This window comes from Gouania willdenowi, chromosome 7, assembly GCF_900634775.1.
Source record: "Gouania willdenowi chromosome 7, fGouWil2.1, whole genome shotgun sequence".
Classification (NCBI taxonomy): domain Eukaryota; kingdom Metazoa; phylum Chordata; class Actinopteri; order Blenniiformes; family Gobiesocidae; genus Gouania; species Gouania willdenowi.
Genome location: NC_041050.1, coordinates 24,151,902 through 24,173,366, shown reverse-complemented (window position 1 = coordinate 24,173,366; position 21,465 = coordinate 24,151,902). Strand labels below are relative to the sequence as shown.

General features: G+C 39.3%; 1 protein-coding gene across 1 annotated transcript; it reads right to left on the bottom strand.

Moving 5' to 3' along the window:
- Nucleotides 1–1,727: 1,727 nt before the first annotated feature.
- sephs3 (selenophosphate synthetase 3) lies at nucleotides 1,728–21,170 on the bottom strand. The gene is made up of 8 exons (XM_028453094.1): nucleotides 20,785–21,170; nucleotides 13,551–13,654; nucleotides 11,986–12,093; nucleotides 9,564–9,718; nucleotides 7,345–7,435; nucleotides 5,925–6,024; nucleotides 5,601–5,813; nucleotides 1,728–2,613 (listed from the first exon to the last, which is right to left on the bottom strand). Exons 1-8 carry the CDS (start codon nucleotides 21,062–21,064, stop codon nucleotides 2,369–2,371), a joined length of 1,296 nt encoding a protein of 431 aa, XP_028308895.1. The 5' UTR covers nucleotides 21,065–21,170; the 3' UTR covers nucleotides 1,728–2,368.
- Nucleotides 21,171–21,465: the final 295 nt, after the last annotated feature.

Sequence of the window (21,465 nt, the reverse complement as noted above, 5' to 3'; positions counted from 1 at the left end):
ATGGGATAGATTTCTTCGGTAAAAAACTGTTATTCAGATCACAAAACAAACCCAAGCTCTTTGTAAACATCACTGGACTTCTCAATTCTCATATTAACTGGAAAAGAACTTGGATGACATCTTTTCAATTCTTAATCAACAATAAAATATGCAAAACTCACTTTAAAATTATTTCCTTTGCTATCCCAACAACTATCAAGATTTTTGGAAATTGATAAACTGTACATTCTGTCATTTACATCCTGAAAATATTACTCACCTGTTTTTTCAATGTCCAAAAACTCTCACATTCTGAAATTCAATAGAACATTATCTTCCACAAAAAACTCATAATATAATGGAGCTCGCCTCTATTGTTTGTTTCTTAACCCTGCATTAAATATGTATTATTTATTTTTGCTTTGTTTTCTTCTTCTGTGTTCTGTTCTCTCAGAAAACTGTCCCCTGTGCAGTGATTGTCTGTCTGTCTGTACATAATTTGTGAATACTGTTTGTCCATCTGTAAATGTTTCTAAAAAAAAAAACATGACACGTGACTGATGTGCGTGCGCCTACTCGGTGCAGAAACCATGTTTATATATGTGATGCTTGAAATAGTATGTCAACGAATGAACTGCTGTTAAGACTCAAAAATAGTTAGATGTAGAAAGCTTGTCACCTGAGGACGCGGCTGCAAAAGGAAACTCACTTTAAGTACAGGTGAACGATTGCAGGATCTGTGTAGCATTCCCGAAAACGAGTGGTCATCCGATGTGTGCTCCTGGCCCCATATTCAACAGAGGGTTTTCACTGCAGGTCTTCAAACACGTCATCAACCCGGCAGTCGCCATTTTGGAGATAGGCTAAGCAGTAGGTTTACAAACAGCACACACACAAGCGATTGCAATCTTGACCCAGGGTTACTGACTGCAGTTTTGACGCCGGCCCCCAGTCCATGGTCAGGCAGACCATCATAAAAGACCCAGAGCAGTCAGTCATTTGGAATCCTCAGTTTCGCGAGTAGATTCTGAAGACACAGAACCTCGGACGGAACCGGAAGTTATAGACTACCGGGTGCTCGGGGTTACACGTGACATTGTTGGTATTACACTGGACCTGCGTGATTTTTTTTTTATATCTGTCTGTCTAGGAATCAGATTTTAGCCTATGGCTAAAATCTGATGAATCTACATTTGTTGCATGTTCATTGATATGTACTGTACCTACTTTAATAAATACATAAAACATAAATGTTTTGAGTCAAATGTAATTGTCATTTTGTGTGTTCTGTTTGTTTTGTAAAATGTTTGACATATCGTGTATTTTTGTGTCTGAATAAATCATTTTGTGGAGTCAGTCTTTTGTGGTCTAATGGTTTTTAACATTTGTGTGCACTTCTGACCAATTTGAGCATTAGCATAGGAAAGATGTTTGTGTATTTATTGCATCGTTTTGTGTCATTTTGTGCCTTTACTTTTAAAACGGGTGAAGTGTAATATCTACTACAATGTCATACTGTATAATAACAGATCTGATGTTTATAAACAATTTGCAGAACTGTGGCATTTTTCCTGTGGTGAGTGGATATTTGTAATGAATTATTTATTGTGTGTTAATCTGTTTGGTGTGTGGAAGATTTCACTTTAAGGTGTTTTGCAGCAGCTTTGAAATTAGGTGAGATTTTTTAAACTGTTCACCACCAAAATGTATGTCCATGCTTGACTTATTTACAGACACACAAAACCCACTTTACTTCCAGCTATTTTTTATTGATTGTGAAAAGCAAAAAATAAAATAAAAAAAGGAAGAAATTAACAAACTTTGGATATGTGGCACTCCAAGTCCGATTCCCAAAGTCCTTAGAGATTACATCAGCACTGCCCCACCCCACTGAGATTGGGCTTTAAAAGGTAGCGCATCATTAAAAGGACCGATGGGAGGACTGGGCCCAGAGAGCCCGCGGAACAAAGGCAGTGGAACACAGCGAGTGCAGCCGGCTGCTGCCAGCGGGAAGCTGCTCAAGCCTTCCCTCTGAACAGAGCGAGCCACGCTTCCTTCCACTCCTTCGCCAAAGTATCTCATCCACCAACACGTAACCTCAATCACACACACGTCATTTCACGTTCATTCTCCCCTTAAAAAAAAACACCAGGAATGACATTGATTAGTTCGTTGGTTTAAGAATTATTTCATCCATCAAATGTCCTTATTTTTCACTTCCAAACCACAAAGCCAGAAGTGTAAAGGAAACACAGAACAAGAAGAAAGTCCAGCATTGTTGATTTAAGAGGAAAGAACACATTCCACTTCCTTCACCACTAAACCCAATTAGACTTTATAATCCTAATGCAGTGGGAATGAAAAAAAAAAACCCAGTGTCGGATGGTTTCTATGACAGGTTAGCGTTAGGGTCAGGGTTGGACGAGTTGTCATTTGCTGCCTGGCTTCCTCGTGGTGGAACCTCAATGATACGAGGCTTGTCGATGATGCGAGCACCGCGCTCGCCCTTTTCTACTATTCCGATTATCCAAGCTCCGCCCACAGCGCCCTGCCCTCCAGCTCCAGAACTCTGGTTCTTCATCTCAGAGCAAAACTTTGCCGCCTGTTCTCTGGGAAGACACACCAGCAGTCCGCCTGCACAGAGGATATATATACGCAAGTCATTAAAATATGCTGCGGTCATGGAGTTTTCTTCCAGTTTTACAGCTTTTCTGATAATTTTTACTCTCCTCCGATTTCTAAATATTCAATGCTTGTGTAACGGTTGAATTTCTTCATTATGGGCCTAATGTATGATCTTATCATGAGGTAGATACAGTGGGGCAAAAAAGTGTTTAGTCAGCCACCAATTGTGCAAGATCTCCCACTTAAAAAGATGAGAGGCCTGTAATTTTCATCATAGGTATACCTCAACTATGAGAGAAAATAAGAAAAATTAATCCAGAAAAATCACATTGTAGGATTTTTAATTAATTTATTTGCATTATTTGGTCAATAACAAAAGTTAATCTCAATACTTTGTAATGTACCCTTTGTTGGCAATGACAGAGGTCAAACATTTTCTGTAAGTCTTGTTTACACAATGTTTTCACACACTGTTGCTGGTATTTTGGCCCATTCCTCCATGCAGATCTCCTCTAGAGCAGTGATGTTTGTTTAGGGCTGTCACTGGGCAACACAGACTTTCAACGCCCTCCAAAGATTTTCTATGGGGTTGGGATCTGGAGACTGGCTAAACCACTCCAGGACCTTGAAATGCTTCTTACGAAGCCACTCCTTCGTTGCCCTGGCGGTGTGTTTGGGATCATTGTTGTGCTGAAAGACCCAGCCATGTTTCATCTTCAATGCCCTTGCTGATGGAAGGAGATTTTCACTCAAAATCTCACGATACATGGCTCCATTCATTCTTTCCTGTACACCAATCAGTCCTCCTGGTCCCTTTGAAAAGAAACAGCCCCAAAGCATGATGTTACCACCCCCATGCTTTACGATAGGTATAATGTTCTTTCTCCTCCAAACACGACGAGTTGAGTTTTCACCAAAAAGCTCTAATTTGGTTTCATCTGACCATATGACATTCGCCCAATCCTCTTCTGGATAATCCAAATGCTCTCTAGCAAACTTCAGATGGGCCCGGACATGTACTGGCTTAAGCAGGAGGACACATCTGGCACTGCAGGATTTTAGTCTCTGGCAGCGTAGTGTTACTGAAGGTTACTTTGGTCCCAGCTCTCTGCAGGTCATTCACTAGGTCCCCCCATATGGTTCTGGGATTTTTGCTCACCGTTCTTGTGATCATTTTGACCCTACGGGGTGAGATCTTGTGTGGAGCCCCAGATCAAGGGAGATTATCAGTGGTCTTGTATGTCCTCCATTTTCTAATAATTGCTCACAGTTGAATTCTTCACACCAAGCTGCTCACCTATTGCAGGTTCAGTCTTCCCAGCCTGGTGAAGGTCAACAATTTTGTTTCTGGTGTCCTTTGACAGCTGTTTGGTCTTGGCCGTAGTGGAGTTTGGAGTGTGACTGTTTGAGGTTGTGGACAGGTGTCTTTTATACTGATAACGAGTTCAAACAGGTGCCATTAATACAGGTAATGAGTGGAGGACAGAGGAGCCTCTTAAATAACAAGTGATGAGATGAACAAGGGCCGAACAGGTTTGTTTTTTCTCCACACTCTTCCATGGATGGATGTTGATTCGACACTGACTTTTCCCCCACCTGGGATCTGGCTTGGAGACACACTCAAGGTCACCTCTACGGCAGCGCCGTCCCACGTCATCGGCTTTTGAGATGAACTGAGAAATTGTAGTCTCAGAAAACAGGCTTACGCCCACACGTCACTGACTCTCACTCCTACATTACATACACAACCTGTTTCTTCACCGTCTCCTCTGACCCCAACCCTTTCTCCCTCCCTGCAGATGGCAGCAGGAGCCGAGCCATAAGTGCAGACCTACGTACAACCCATTATAAGACCCATCCCCTATGCCAACGTGCTGTTGTATTTAATTGAATGTTGTGTTTGTTGATTTTTGTTGCAATGTTTGCGGAGGAGTTTTTTCATGATTCCAAACTCCGCCTCTTTCTCCAAGGGCCTGGTTTGATTTTGCCTTTTTTTTTTACCTCTTCTTCTTACCCATTGTTCCATATTTCTCATCTAAAACAAAGCGCTACCCTGCTGCGGCTGCTCCCCAGTTCTCACATTTAAGCGGTTTTGCAAATGAAGAAAACTAAGGCCGTTTTTTGACAGGTACACTTTTTTAAATTTCTAAGACAAGGGTGCCAAACTCATTTTAGTTAAATTAGATTTAGTTGATTTTGACATTGATAGGGCTGCAGATTATAGGCAGAAAACCAAGAAATGACAACAATAAAATGCCCTACTTTGCACTTCCACCTTAAAATGATAAGTATGTAAGGCACCGATAATATCCATCAATACGTGACATATCAGTCCCTGCAGGATGGAATCTTTGTGATTATTTTTATTTAATTTGGAGAAATCTTGTGTAATAATTTGAGTTGAATTGATGAGCACTGGCAAATATTGTAAAGATTCATTGAATTTGTGTATTTTGAGGGGCTGCAATATCAACAATTCAAATTAGTTTGTCATTTACGCAATGATTCCTCATACTTTTTTTTTTTCTTTTTGGCATTTTTTACTTTCTCCTGCAGGCCAAATTGGGACTGAAAGGGCTGGAAGTGGCCCCCCAGCCTTGAGTTTGACATGTTTTAAGCATAGACTGTAAAAACAATGGACGGGACAAGTTCCCCGCTGGAGGAAGCTTTTATTTTTACAGCTCCCCCTGCTGACTGGCTGCAGTATAGGTCATAAACCTCTCCTCGTCAGTGATAATAGATGGCATATGGGATGTGGGTCAAACTGTTAAAATACTTGTCACATGATTTTTTTCCAAACCTAAGTTGTGATCATCAATGACCCCTGCCCGTCTGCTATTATGTCACGCCAACTGTGCTGCTGTAAATTACATAAGCAAAGGGAGCTTCAGCCGCTGCTGAAGGTCAGTAAATGCCTCACATCCTCACATTTGTTTGTATTTTTATTTGGTTTCTCTGCCAAATGAAGTGTTCGAAGAATATTAATGTGAGTGTACCAGAAGTCTCTGCAGATGTCCCCTGGACCAAGTTGAACAGGTTCCCACAGGCTTTGCTGATGGCAGTCATCTTGGCTATAATTGGCAGGTTGTGGATGACGAAAGCCACCTCGTTGCGTTGCTGTGCTGCCAAATTGTTGGCGTGTCCCAACAACCCAAAGCCTGTGACGTCAGTCGCAGCGTGAGCCTGGAACTTGTGCATGAGGCCGGCCGCTGCAGAGCAAATGTGTCACTAATTACCTTTTATGTGAAGCTGTTGGCAAATGATCACCAGAGGAGTGAATACACAATCTGAAATCATTTCTGAACTGGCTTGGAGCTCACCTGTGCGGTTAAGTGTTGCCATGGAGAACATAGCTTCCTGGTAGGCCTCTTTAACTTCTTCTTTGGTGACAACTAGTTTGATCCTGTTCCACCTGTCGAGCTGACGAGACAGACAGTCACCATTACAAACATATACTGACATGTTCTTACAAAGCAAATACAAGTATCATTAGTCATCAGGTTCGTTTCAATAAAACACCTGAATAAGTCAGGGTTCAAAATTAACAGCGATTAATTCCGCATTAAAGGAAACATTTTCACTTTAAATCAAACATGGGAACGGGTAATCCCCTCGAGTAAACAATCGTCTTCAAAAACCTTACAAAATTATAGAAAATTATGAAGAAATTAACACAAAAATACACAAAACGGACTAATATACACAAAAAGTACAAGTACAAAAATGATTCACAACACAAAACCATCAAACGACTATAATTTTTGGCTGAATTTGTGTGCGTCCCCAAAGTAAATGCAAATGTCTCCAAAAAACATGCTAAATTACAAGAAAACACAAAAATAGTAGTAAAATTAAAATTAAACAAACTCAAATATACACAAAAATGAGAGATAAGTATAAATGATTCACAACAGACAAAACGACAAAGACTAATTGTGTGCAGCCACCAAAGTAAAGGCAAATGTCTCAAAAAATAAACAAAATTACAGAAAAACAATTAAATTAACACAAAAATATACAAAACAGACTGATACAGAAAAATAACAAAACGAGCACAAAAATTATTCATAACACAAAATAGAACTAAAAAAATTTTAGCAAAAAGGCAAATGTCTTCTAAAAACATACAAAATTACAGAAAAATACACAAAATAGCCGAAAAACATACAAAAAATGAGTACAAAAATTATTCATAACACCACTCTAAAAACTTTTAACTCCAACATTGACAAAAAACCCAGTAAAATAAACAAAATTAACAGTACAATATCCAAATAAACACATAACTGACTCCTAGAATTACACAGCATGATTCCAAAAATGTAGGCTAACTTTGTGCAGTTCACAATGTAAATACAAATGTCTCCAAAAACCATACAAAATTACAAAACAAACTCAAACATGACCCTACACATGAAAAAACTAGAAATTTACCCAGAATTACTTCAAAAACACACAAAATGACAACAAAAATTAATTATAAAACAAAAAAAAAAACACTATTTATAAATGAGAACAAAAACACAAACTTTGTTGTTTCCTGTGGTAAAACTCTGAATGATCATTATTCTAATACTGACAGATGTTGATTATGTGACTCTCACATCAGATACAATCACATTTGTGGCCCGGCTGTGATAAAACTTGTCCATCTCTTTCTTCAACCTTTTCTTAGCGACACACTGTTAACTTGCTGCCTCAGTCACAACAATGATGGACGATATGAGTGTTTGAGATCACCTGGTCCAGCCACTGGTGAGCGTTTACAGCAACTTGAGTCCCCAGAGGTTTGGTGAGGACCAGGACGTCCCCTGGTACAGCTCCGTCAGGCCTGAGGAAACAAGAACGTGAATGCAAAACCATCACTCCCACCAGTTGCGAGGAGCTGAGAAAAATGTGTTTAAATAAAGCTAAGGATGCAACGATTAGACTACAAAATCAATAACAACTACGAAAAATCGTTGACGCAGATCTTAGTGTCAACGATTTTTCGTCGTTTAATCTTGAAAAAAATAACAAAGGATAAAAACTGGCGCACAGCCACTTCCTAATGCAGATCTTTACATGAACTGCGGGGGGCAGTACCAGTCCCACCTGACCGTTTAAATGCTGGAAATTGGAAAATACAAGCCAGGAGGAATGTCAGACCAAACTGTTGAAGAAGCCCGAAAGCTTCGACCTAAAGTTTCTAAAGTGTGGGAACATTTCAGCGAAGACAAAACAGCAAAATAAGTTGGACGTAAACTACGTGAGGTACAACTGGCTTTCCATGGTAAGCGCTAGCACCCCGCAGCACCGCTGGTGTTCCACATTCTTCATGTCCAACGGAAAGGTGAGATCATGTCACGTTGATATCAGTAATTTTTTTAATTTTAATCAGATGCAGATTTGTTCGTTAGCCAACAAACTGATTGAAATAGTTATTACGCTTGTTTAGCGCTCACCAGTCAGAAAACTATGGAAGAAGCTTGTTAAGTTTGCAAATGCTCGTTCAGTTTTGTTTATGCATAATTTACTTCACTAAACCAGATTTGAATTAAAATACCATGTTTTCCACTTATACTAGCATTAATTATGAATGTAAATGCTTTCATCTACTATCAATTGTGTAATTTTATATAATATTGATAAATGATCAGATTTTTCTCAACTTGTAGGTAATCTGATCATTTGCAATAGGTATTTTATTGTGATAAACATATATCATCTTTAATGCATTTTTTTTTTTTAAATAGTGCTCCTAAGCAAAGGCGTTTGGATGAGTTTGTCATGAGGAGAGGTTATGGCTAAAATACTAAGAGAGCATCCTGAATATGATAATCATTAATATGAATCCAATATCCATGGTTGAGGATGATACAGACCTTCCATCCAGACTACACCTTACCATGCACAACTCTTTAGTTGGTTTAAAGCTCTTATCACCAGAACCTGTAAGGCAGGTTAGCAACATCTTTTGTTACTTTTTTTTTTTTTTTTACAAAGTGTTTCTGTTATGAGTAGTTGTTCAAGACCACATGCACTTTGTATTATTTTATTTATTAAATTTTTCATTGTGATCACAATTTCTAATGTTGAAAATACAACTATTATAAATGCATTATTTTTTCCTGTCAATGTTTTATTTCCTTTCTGTAAAACATGCTGTCAGAGTACAACAGGGTCACTTTCAAAAGTGTGAGGATTTAAGCAGGTGGGTTAAAATAGCGATTCAAAAATATGTGCTTTAAAACAAAAACAATCATGATTAGTTAACTAATCGAAAAAAATAATTGATAGATTAGTTGACTACAAAAATAATCAGTTGCAGCTCAAAATAAAGCCAAGTTCTAACATCATCATCACAGATTCATTCTGTAGGTCAGTGAGGACTAGGGATGTCCTGATCTGATATCGGTCCGATATTAGCCTAAAAACGAATATCGGATATCAGATTCAAATTTCCGGATTTCTTGTTTTTTCTTTTTCCCCCAATTAATTTTTTATATATTTTATTCAATTGTAGAATACTGTAGATATTATGTTGAAGGTTAAAAATGATGTAACCAATTGTGAATAATAAATGGGTCAGTTTTTCTCATACTGTTGCTGACTATTGTTTTCTGTTTGAGTAACATCACTTGATCAAGCCTTTTCTAACATTCCACACTACATAAGTATTTTTTTTATAAAAAATCGGGACATCTCTAGTGAGGACACATCACTGTAAATGGCTCTTACAACGATGCTACTGTTGGAAAGAATCTTTTACAATACAGCTCAGTCTATTATAAGTCATCGTTAAACTGTGAAAATGATCATGAATTGGTGATTAACTACACTGCTCTCATATAAAATTATCTATTTCAGTTTAAAAAAAGGAGTAATGATCTGTGAACAGACTTCTCACATGTTGAAATATCTAATCAATCAGGAAACGTATGAGGAAGCTTTTTTTTTTTTTTTTTTTTAAATCTCACATTATGAACTCGCCAGGCTGACAGACGACCGATGCCACGCCTCCAACGATGATCCAGGGATTAACGACCGTCTGACCCCCCGTCACTGAAGTCCCTCCTTCCTCCGCCGCATCGCGAAAGCCACGAATCATCAACGGCATCACCCGCTCTCGATCCTACGAGCACAAATTCAGAACAACATTACAAAACCATCAGTTTCATTCACAACCCTGACACGGTGATCACAGGGATAGTGAACCACATTAGCAGTTAGGATATGTATGGGGACATGGGGTTTTCAAAATTATTTTTATTAATATTATTAAGATTTGCCGAAGTGCCATCCAGTATTGCGTTATAGTGTCCTAGATCACTTTACGAGTTATTGATGAATACCTTGTCCTTCAGGGTGTGAATTCTTGTCAAACTATCGACTCTTCTATAGCAAAACAATGTTGATACATGAACCACGGACAAATAGTTAAGTGGGCTGTTAGTGCTTTAATCAGGTCGAAAAAAGAAGACCAAAACCAGACCATGACTGAATAAACAGGACCTGAATCAGTCCGACCCAAATGAAGGCGATGTCTCTTTAAACCTGAACCCGTTTCAACCGGCACTATTAACATCCACAAAGCTGCTGAAATTGGACATTTCTTTTTATTTTTGCACTACAAGGAAACCTAAAACTGGTGGTTTAAGATGTTGATAGTTTCTCCTTAGATTATTATTTTATCATTTACCTCAAACGTGATTTTCTTTATTTGTAAAATAAAAATTCTGCTGTGCACTTTATTTATGGCAAAGAGCTCAAAACAGGTCTGCAGTGTAACCTGATGCACAAGTTTTGTTTGTTTTTAAATGTAAAAAATGAAAGACTAAAGGAAATTATATAATTTAGTATTTTGGACAGCAATGCTCTAAAGTTCAAAACCTTTCATTTTTAGTTGAGATAGCTACCTTGTGTGCAATTAAAACATCAAGTTTGTATTGTTTCAAGATAATTTCATGTTTCACAATAAAATTAAATTGGAACATTGAAGGTGTATGCTGTCAAAAAAAAAATGAAATTGGCTATTTAAAGTTTGGTGATCAGCCAGAAAATTGGTGCACCCCAAGTAGAAATGGTTTACTTTATTCTGGGATAAAGGACAAGTCCGACACACATCAACCACCATTAAACACCCTGAATCAGAGGGTCCAAAGTGTGGGCGTTACCCTAGAGTTCCACTGGATATGTATCTGTCAGACCTGGATATGTAACTATCAGGCCTATAAGGCTTATAAGTAGGACCGTTAGTGGAACAGATGATGTCAAATTTTGGAAATATATGATACTAAGTGACAATAAATCAGGTTTTAAATACAGAAGTTTGTAGTCTTCCCTAAAAAACCTAGAGATTTACATCAAATATAAAGCCAGTTCTCAGTAGGGACTATAAAAGCAGAAATAATTGAACTAGTGTATGGACATCAACTGCAGTAAGTTTGGTGATAATAATAATAATAATAATAATAATAATAATAATAATAATAATAATAAGGCCAAAGACATGTTTTTGTCCAAAAAAGTTCAGGCAGAAGCCCACTTTGTCACAACTGTGCCAAAGTTTATAACTGTAATATGTCAGTCAAATTGGTTCCAATCATGATGTTTGAGCACTAGATGTTGCAATTTGGTTTGAAAAAAACACACATCCATTTTTATTAAGGTTTCTGCTGTGCCATGCGTAATGCTATTTTTTGTTCCACTCTTTGATGCTGTTACGCATGGGTGTAATTCAGCAATGTTTTGACCAATCAGAATGCTTGAAACAGCGTTGTAAAGCTCAGAACCTGTAGAAAATGGTAATATCAAACACCATGGAACCAGGCTTTAGAGCTGGATAAAGGAGGGACCTGCTACTTTACGCACAAGTGCTATGCATTCATTGGACGGATTTCTTGACTGAGAAATGGCTGGATATCTGTAATGACGGTATCTATCCGACGACACGATTTGGATAAAAATATGGAGTTTTAGGCACATTGGAGCAACTTTTGATACCCGACCTGTATATCAGTGGATTCAGTATGGCCTGTAGTTTCAAGTAGTCTCTTGTTATATAGCTCTGTTTATTTTGTGAAACAGAGGACTGAAAAAGGCCAAGTTTGCGGCATTGTCGACTTTTCCCTCTTTGACTACAATGGCCTGGTCTGTGTGCTGTGGTCTATAGTTCTGAATATGGGTTGGCTACAGTTTTAGCAGGGTTTCGTAGGATTCCGGAGAGGTATAGAATGTGTGATTTCATTCATTCTTTTCAACATTTAGACCCGCGAGAGTCACGGAGGCTGGAGCTGCCCCCGCAGGCGGGTCCGGTGGGATGAAGAGTTGGAAACCTATCAGCTGCATTGCGGTTCACACAGGACAGGGGCCCTCTAAGCACCATGCACCAAAACGTACCTTTTCATTCATCTTCTGGCTGACGCTCAGCAGCATTAGCATGTTGTCACACTCTGTGATTCCCATGGCATAGAGGTCACTGAGGACGTTAGCACACGCTATCCTCCCCTGATGAAAGAGAGAATTTGTTTTCAAGAACATTGGTAAGTTTCTCATCCTCTCCATCAGCAGTAAACACTCACCATGAATATTTGTGTTGCTTCACCAATGATCTAGCATTTGTCTTGTTCTTGGCAGTTTCAGAGTCATGACATTAAAGGAAAAAGCCTTCGTGTGTCAAACCTAACCAAATATGTGAGCAGTGTTATAACGTGTATACTGTAATAATGATGAATGCATTATGATAACTGTTCCCCAAACTTGTACAAATACAGGAAATAAACATTTTCATAAACAAAAAACACAGTGCAGATGTATACAGATGTTACTGAGTCCATTTGTCTGTCCATCACTCTGACAAAAATGACCAAAACAGAGCAGTTACAATGTGTATTACAATAATTTTTTGGAAATAAAAAAAAAATTTGCCACAAAGTCTTTCTTTGTACACTATGGACATTGAGGATCACATGAAGGCATCTTCAGAAAGGAATGCCCTTAAAGGGATCCTCAACAGTTTTTGGCCTAAAAATCAATGAATTTGTATTTATTAGAAGATCTACGCCTAACAAAACGCATTGTTATGCACCATATTCATTTATTGCCTTTTGAAAATGGGACCGCTGTAATTTCTGATCTATAAGCCGCTACTTTTTTCCCACGCTTTAAACCCTGCGGCTTAAACAGTGACACGGCTAATTTGTGGATATGAGAGAGAGAGAGAGAGAGAGAGAGAGAGAGAGAGAGAGAGAGAGAGAGAGAGAGAGAGAGAGAGAGAGAGAGAGAGAGAGACTACACTCTGCGTAATTGCTCCATGGTGATTCACGGTAAGAAGAACAGAGGAAGCGGTGTATCAGTCTGGTTCTTGTAAAAAGTGACCATAAAAAGCTGTAAATGGACTGATATGTAAACGTGGGGCAGTGAGAAGGTGACTTCATGTGGAGAAGGAAATTCTGATTGGCCGAGTCGTCTGAAGGGCACCCTCATAAGCCAATAGAGTACGGCCTATGTTACACTGCGGCCTTTGTGTGGATTTTTCTTAGAAAATTGCTAAGGTCAAATGAATTTCTGTGAATGCAACCATGTCGGAAATGAACTGAATAAATAAATAAATAAAAAATAAATTATTAGAATGCCGCGATTATAACGTTGCGCTTGATTGTCCGGAAATTACGATGCTTTACAGTTTAAGCCCAAGTTGTCATCATTTTGACTGTAAGAGCTGCTAAATGATCCAAAAATAATGTGTTTTGTTAGGCATAGATATTCTAATAAGTATATTTCAAAACTTTTAGGCCACATTTGTAAAAACAGTGGAGGATCCCTTGAAGGCATCTAAACCAAAATGTTGACACAATCTAAACAGACAGCAGCAGCAGCACATAGTGTGTCACTAATAATTAGTCAAATAAAGAACTGTAGCTTTGTGGTGTCTTTGTAGAGAAACGCATTGTCCTGTGACTCACCATCATGTAGGGGTCTTCTACTAAAGGGTAAAAGAAATCTGTAGTCTGGACCAGTGACAGTCCTCCATGTCTCAGTGGGATCACACAGCAGTCCATCCCCACACCTGGACACAAAGCACAGAATGACACAAGCCACAGCAGTGGGCACGGGCTTCATTACATGCTCTTAAACTTCTAAAAATCCTGTTAAACATGCTTAATACAGTTAACCATTGTCACGGCATTTTTTTTTTCAAGTAACTACATCACCAAAACGTCATGTGTAAAAACAAATGCACATCCACTATATTGATTCCTCTCATACTGTAACTGTACTGTAAACTGCAGCAACTTTGATTTAGTTAATGTTTTACTGGTGCAGTTTTATCACTTCTCTGTTGGCTGTTGCTAAAAAATGTGGTTATGACAAAACCAGAAAGTCCAACCTTCTTGTTCGTTAGGAACACTGACCTGTTTATTGTTGCGTTTATAACACACATTTAACTGCATTCTCGCGCGATTATATAAATATTGTGAGAACTGCTCTGTCTCGTGACATCACAGTCATTCAACCGGAGTGCACCGCGGCGCACTCAAAATGCAACCGGTGGGGAAAACCGGACGGAGGACAGCGGTGAAAAACCGGATCGTGCCGTGGTGCAGCGGAGACGTATCCAGTAGAAACCCCGGGTAAGTGTAGAGCCCTGCAGTTTTTTTCCTTAATATTACAATTATTTTTTCAAGGTCCTCTTCTCATGTATTTTCAACAATCAATCAATAAATGGCTAGTCTTACGTTAAGATAAAGAAAAATGAAGCATTAATTCATATTAAATACAGTTTAATTATTTACTTCAATTACAGTTGTAAACCTAGATACTTTGACATGCAATCTTGTAAGCATTCAGCATGACAACGTAAAAAAAATTCTGTGCCTAAACCAAATGCAGAATATTTAGGTAAATAAAAGTCCCAATAAACACAAAAAAAAATGTGTATGTTCTTATTAAACCTTAAGGAAACAAATTTTTTCAACCCTAATAAAAACATACTTAATTGCAGCACACAACACACTAAATGATTTCCCCTACATTTCACCCATATCCCCCTAACGGACAGCAGTGGGCTGCCATAACATTGCGGGTGGCCCGGGAAGCAATTTGTGGTGGAGGAGGAGGGAGGGAGGTATGCAGGGTACCCGGGGCGGCGTCGGACAGGGCGACTGCCAGGGCACGCCCGCTGGCCCAAAGTGGGGCTCCTAGCGACTGACTGTACACCCACGCAGACAGGGGCACATCTGCCACGAGCGCGCCCACAGTGAGTACGTCGTGGCCCTCGAAGCGAGCCGCATAGCATGGCATGGGAGCGCAGCATCATCTTTTTTACAGCCAAAATAATTCCATACTACTGACGTGCTGCTCCTCTTTGGTTCTAAACTTTGTGCGGTGTCGGCTTCCGTTGAGCCTGAGCCCATTGTGCAACAGTTTAAAGCAGCATTTACATCTCATCTCCATCCGCCTGTGTTGCTCCACTTGAAAGTCAAACGGCCAGAACTTGTTTTTTTTTTGTTTTTTTTTTTAAATCCCAGCCTTTGCAGTTAGGAAATCTCGTTTTTATCATACTGTGATATGATCGCAAATGCAATTAATCGTTCAACCATTGTAGGAATGTCACGGTATTGACGATATCGCAATACCTGCTCCTCTATCCACGGCGCAAGCCCAGCCCCGCTTCGCACCCCAGCCCGACCGACCTAGTCCTTAGAGCCAATCCTCATCCCGAAGTTACAGGTCAACTACTGTCTGTATACACAATCAATCAAACAACAAGGGAGGCTGGCCTGACAGACAGTTTGTTGATTTTTGCAACAGTGCTGCAGCACTTGTGGCCACTAGGGGCGCTTGACGTGAAAGTTACAAGTCTAGCGCCCCTAGTGGCCAAAAAATACACAATGTGCCTTTAAACAGCTGTTCCTAGACATAGAATCATGTTTAGTCATTAAATAAATTATATTTGATATTTAATCTTTATCTCCTATTTAAGTGTTCTGCATTTTTTTTTCCATATTGAAACTGATACCGTTGCTATTTCATGACACCGCGGTAAACGGTAATACTGTATTACCGCCCAAGCCTAATGGACTCCACCCCCGACCTGATGAAAACGTTTGTGAAAGTCCGCCACTGTTTTTTTTACTAGCAAAGAAGTGAAGGTGCATTCACACCAAACGCGACTGTAGTGACTTCAATCGCCCGTGATGAGTCGCTTGACCATAGTGGTGCTTTTTGGTCACTCCATCGCTCTAGTGACGTGATGACCAGGAAACAGTGTGTGTGTGTCTGTCTGTGGAACCAGTGTCAGGGGAGAGAGTGGGCTTATCACTTCTTCTCCGGCCGTACATTTGCAGCACTTATAGACAGCGCCGCTTTTACAGTTTAAATGATAAACTTACGGAGTTATTAAAGGATGAGTTTACCCAGAATGTAATCTTATTCAAGTCAATGGCTTTAATTTTGCCCCGTTAAGTTCAGGAAGTGTACAGCCACTGCAGCCTTCTCACTGTAGCAGGAGGGAGGGGCTGCTGCCTCGGCTCTACAGGCAGTGAAGGACGGGGGAGTTTGCTTGAAGTCGCGTCATTTACAATGATTTTGATTGTAATCTAGTCACTTCAGTCGCTTTCGGTGGGAACGCACCTTTAGTGTGTGCCACCCTGTGGAAGAGAGGGGCGGGGGAGGTCTTTGCAACTCCAGGCACATGCCCCACAAAACAGAGCACTCTGAAACAGCTGTTTTATACAGGGTTTTAAAGCTCCCCTGTTGCTTAATTCATTTTATTTTTTGACCAAATCCCAGCACATATGTCATTTAGACCACAGGGAACTGTTTTAAAAGGTGAAAAATTGGTATAACATGTCCCCTTTAAGGATTGCATCAAACTTACAATCCAGTCTGGTCAAAAAACTCTAAAGGAAGCATTTACAACCAAACTCTCTCAGAAAAGCTCAAGGGCACAAAAATAAGATACGTCGCACAGTTACACCCGTTTTCTGTTGTTGTTAGTTTTACCCTAATGATGATGTGTTGTTCTAATAGTCTTGGATGAAAAAAACCCAAAATTGTACCCATTTGTAAATATCTGTGTATGTGTGCGCACACATGAATGTTTTTGTAATCTTTGTATTGTGGATGGGTGAGTTTTATTGTATTGACTGTATTTCACTGTAATGTAGAAAGGCCCAATCAGGGACAGCACTTTTAAACTAGCACGAGCTTTAAACTTTCATGTGCATCACATCAGCTGCAAACCTATTTTGTATCTATGTTGAACTGCAATGTCCCTGTCAAATACATAAATGCTGACAACCTGGTTACTTCTAGTGCTAACCTCAAATGTTGACTTGTTCATCTTTCTCTAGAAATACCTAAAATTAAGCCAAACACAGAATATAGAAGTTTGCAATACTTTGATTTCTTTGGCTGTTTTTTTAATATTATTATTATTTTTATGTATTGTTACAAGGCTGTTTCTATACCTGTGTTGCCTTAAAGAGTGTTCCTTACTCTATTTGAATTATTGCACTTTAGCTAAATAAGTATCTGTTAGTAGGCAGTATTCAGTTTCTATTGCCATGAATGTAAAAGTATGACGATAAATACTGTCAAAAATGTTGAACAGACAATTTCTCAATAGTTATAATTCTTGTTATTGTTAGCATTGCTCCAAACTGCGTGCCTTGCTGTAAAACTGTGAGCTTTCCTACACTATTGCAATAATTATCGTACCGTGGGGTTACTTCTGAGATTATATCAAACCGTGAGATTTAGATATCGTTATATTCCTACTAGTCAGTGAAAAACATTAAAGAATGACAGCTGCTGCAGTGTGACAGAAAGGAACATGAAGTTTTGCATGTCCGTCTTTTTGTTTGATGTTAATTGTACTTGGAACCAGTGTGATAAATCGCTTACATACATTTTTTTAAATGTTTGAAAAGTACCCTGACTTAAAGGTGCAGTCTGCAACTCTTATAAAAGTGACTTTTTGTCATATTTGCTAAAGCTGTCACTATGTAAGGACAGCTTTACATGAAACTAGTAGTTTGTGTGAAAAAAAACAAAAAAAAAAACAGACTCATTGAGTCCCCCCTGCTACTCCTCCAGCCTTTGGCAGATTGCCAAGAATGCACCTCTACCGAGCAAACAGAACCAATCAGAGCCAGGGTTGTGTTTGATGGGCTGTTTGATAGCTGTTGCTCACAGGCCCTGCCCTTTTCCTGGAGCTAGAGCGCTGTCTTTTTCACAGTGTATGGTCTGGATGAGTAGAAGTTGGAATTGGTGACTTTTCTGCTTGAAAGGTAATTGCTGCTGCTTGATTTACATCTACCTATAAAAGCAAGGGAGGTCTGTGTGGATGTGTGTGTGTGTGGAGCAAATATCTCCCAGTCAGTGCGAGTTCGATCTGAAACTCAGTCGACAGGTTCCAAATACCCCGAGTGTATGTATCTGTTATTTTGGAGTAATTTAGTCATTTCAAAATGTATATTTTAATTTTATTTCACTTCTGGACGGCCTCGAAATGAAACCTATTCAGCTTTTGACCTCAGGGTGTGAGAGGGCGCTAGCGCACCATCTATATCTATTTCACTGCACAGCTCCTCACACGAGCAAGAGTCATGCGTGCAGCCAGAGCCAATCGCTGCGCACACAGCCAAGCAGACGCGGACTGTAAACACACGAGTGAGAGAGAAGATAGTTTTATACCAGAGAGGGGAGAGGAGCGTCTGAGCAGCCGTGCTTGCACTGATATACTAGCAAAGCTCTTAAGTCTCACTTATTGGGTCTGATGTTAGTCACTGATGTTCTTGTGTGTGAGCCACTGCCGACTCCACTTCCTCCTGTGCCATGCTATCGTTAGCGTCTCAAACACGGGAGTTCTCTGAAAAGATCATTTGAAACCATCAGCCACTGGTGAGTCTTTTGCAGACACGTTTCCCATTGTTTAAACCATATAACTGCTGTTCAATAACGAGCTGTATCACTAGAGTCGGTTTTGACCTCAACCGGTTCAATACTCCATCTGGAAAACTGCAGATTCTGTGTCATGCCGCGCATGGAAGCTACTCGGTTCGAACGTAAAAAATGCTTTTTGTTTTTTTTTTAAAAAGGCAGCCGAACTGTAGGTAATACTTTAATTTACTTACTCACTCGTGTAGTTTGGAGCTTTACATTTTGTTTTGCGCAGTTTTGTTACTTTTCTGATTGGCGGTACAATCACTATGGAGTTTATCAGCGTCTCAAACATTTCACGGACGGTATTTATTTATTTATTTAAATATACTAAATGAGTAAAATAAAACACAAAAATGCACAAAAAGACAACTGAAAGAATAAAAAATACACATGACTCCAAAAAACATACATTACAGAAAAATACAACAAAAATATGAAAATGACTCAAATACGCAAAACTAAATATTTATACAAAAAATACACAAAATGACAACAGAAAGTTACACAAATACGCATATTGACTCCAAAAAACATACATTACAGAAAAATACACCAAGCAAAAAAAATATAAAAAGCAAATAAAAAAACAAAACAACAAACACATTCATCATGTTCATGTCCCATAGAATTAAACCGGGGAAATCGCACACGCTGTTTTATTTTGCACCCGCAAATAAACCCCTTTATAACACTACAGAGCACAGAGTATGTACACCTCTTTGTACATCCAACATTCAAACACATACTGATTTGGACATAATTAACTCTACTTAAGCTCCCACATGAATGCATACTTCAGACGGGCACTGTATCTATTTCACTGCACAGCTCTCTGTCGGTGCGTGCCAGCTGAGTTTGGCCCTGATCTCGCTCCTGTGGACTTCTCTTTTGAGGAAAAATATTTTTTTTACTGTTCCTTATTTGGCGATGACGCCGTTTCAAAACGTTAGTTTGACCGTACGCTATTTAGACTGGACGGATCTCACCCGGAAGTGATTGACGGCAATAGCTGCTGTGTTGAAAGCTACAAATTTCTCTGCAGCGCGTGTGTGAGAGAGAAAAAACACATATTACAGAAAAATACACCAAACGACAACAAAAATATGAAAATGACTCAAAATACACTAAACTAAATATTTATACTAAAAATACATGAAACTAAATATTTATACTAAAAATACATAAAACTAAATATTTACATGAAAAATACACAAAATGACTCCTGAATCACACTAAAATGGCAAAACATTAAACAAAAAATGCACAAAAACACAACAGAAAGATACTCAAATACACATGACCCCCCAAAAAACATACATTACAAAAAAATTTTTTTAATAAAAAACAGCAAACATTTATGCACAAAAAGACACATAAATACACATGACTCCAAAAAACATAAGTTACAGGAAAATACACCAAACAAAAGTTACTAGTTATGTTTGATTTGTAATTGTTACACTAGAACTCTGTGGTGCATGTGTTGTTTGTGTGGGCTGCTGTGAGTGACACTGTTGTTGCTGCTGCTAGAATCTGGTGTGTGCACATAGAAAGAAGCGCTGCAGTAATATGCTTTTAACAGAGCATGTTATATTACTGTGATGTTGCTGTCTGGCTTATGTTAGCTTGTTTGCTCCTGTGAGAAAGGAACTTTGAAAATTTTGGAGGCATGGCAAGAGAACAGCGAGGAGGGAGGGATCTGAAAGTCTTTGACAGCACCTTTAATTTATCTTGTATCCCTTTTTTTTTCCATTTAGGGTGATGCTATTAAATAGGTTAATTGGTTTGTTTACTAGTAAATAACTTGAAAATACTCTAAATCATCTTAATAAAAAAAATCGTGATCTTGATTTTACAAAGAAAAAAATAATTTTTTCCACATGGCCCACCCTGATCATGGCAAATAAAAGTGTTCATTTTTGGCACAGAAAATTAAACAAAAACAAGCCACAGTTTTTGATTGTTTTCAAAAGCGCCCTTCGACCTGGGAAGCTTCTGGTAAGTCGTCTTCCAAATATAGCTGGTATTGCATATAGCTGTCAGTCAAGCTACTGTAATGTTGACATTTCTGTTGAGCTTTTCATTGCTAATGTTCTTAAATGTGTGTATATTATTGTAGCACTCTGAGATTATTTGAATTACAAGTGAGTTACAAATAAAATGTATTATTATTATAATCGGTATTTAGTTTTTCTAAGCGTGTGCGGAGCAGAAGCTAACTTTGCTAACTTCCAATCTGCTTCTTACCGAGCCGCGGGCCAGGCAACTGCTGCTGACCGAACTCGAGAGCCTGATCTCCAGCCTTCCCCGTCCCATCGGCCCGGTCCGACTCCAGTCCCGCCAGGAGTTTGAGCAGAGCCTCCTGTGGGACTTTACAGCCTCATCCCTTCAGCTCGGAGAAGGCGGTGAGACGGAAGCCGCGCTCCAGGCCGTGCTCCTCGGGTTTAAACAGCTTGTATCCCGGGGGAACACATCCCACAGTGCCTACAGCCTCCACCGGCAGTGACGGAGAGGTCGTTCCCGACATGTTTGTCTGAAAACCTTCAACCCGTCAACCCCCGCGGAGAAGCCAGCGGCAACGAGTCTTCCAGGCGGTGAACGGAAGGCGGATATCCGGTAGTGACCTGAGCCGCTGGATCTCGCGAGAGAAATAAGCAACTGCGCTCTTCTTCTTCGAATGGTTTCCAGCTGGCTGTACACTAAAAAAGATAATGCTGCCCTCTTCTGTTCAACAGAATCACTGCACTTCAGATTCTCAAATAGAGGTTGGTGGAGAGAAGATAGCTCACGACTGCCTTATCTGTTAAACCCGATTTTCTTGTAGGCGAAAACATTTTTTGAAAACACTGTGAGCCCAATGGTTGAAAGTTATTTAAATAACATTCCTCTTTCAACAGAGTAACACACATGATAATAAAACATGTGAAA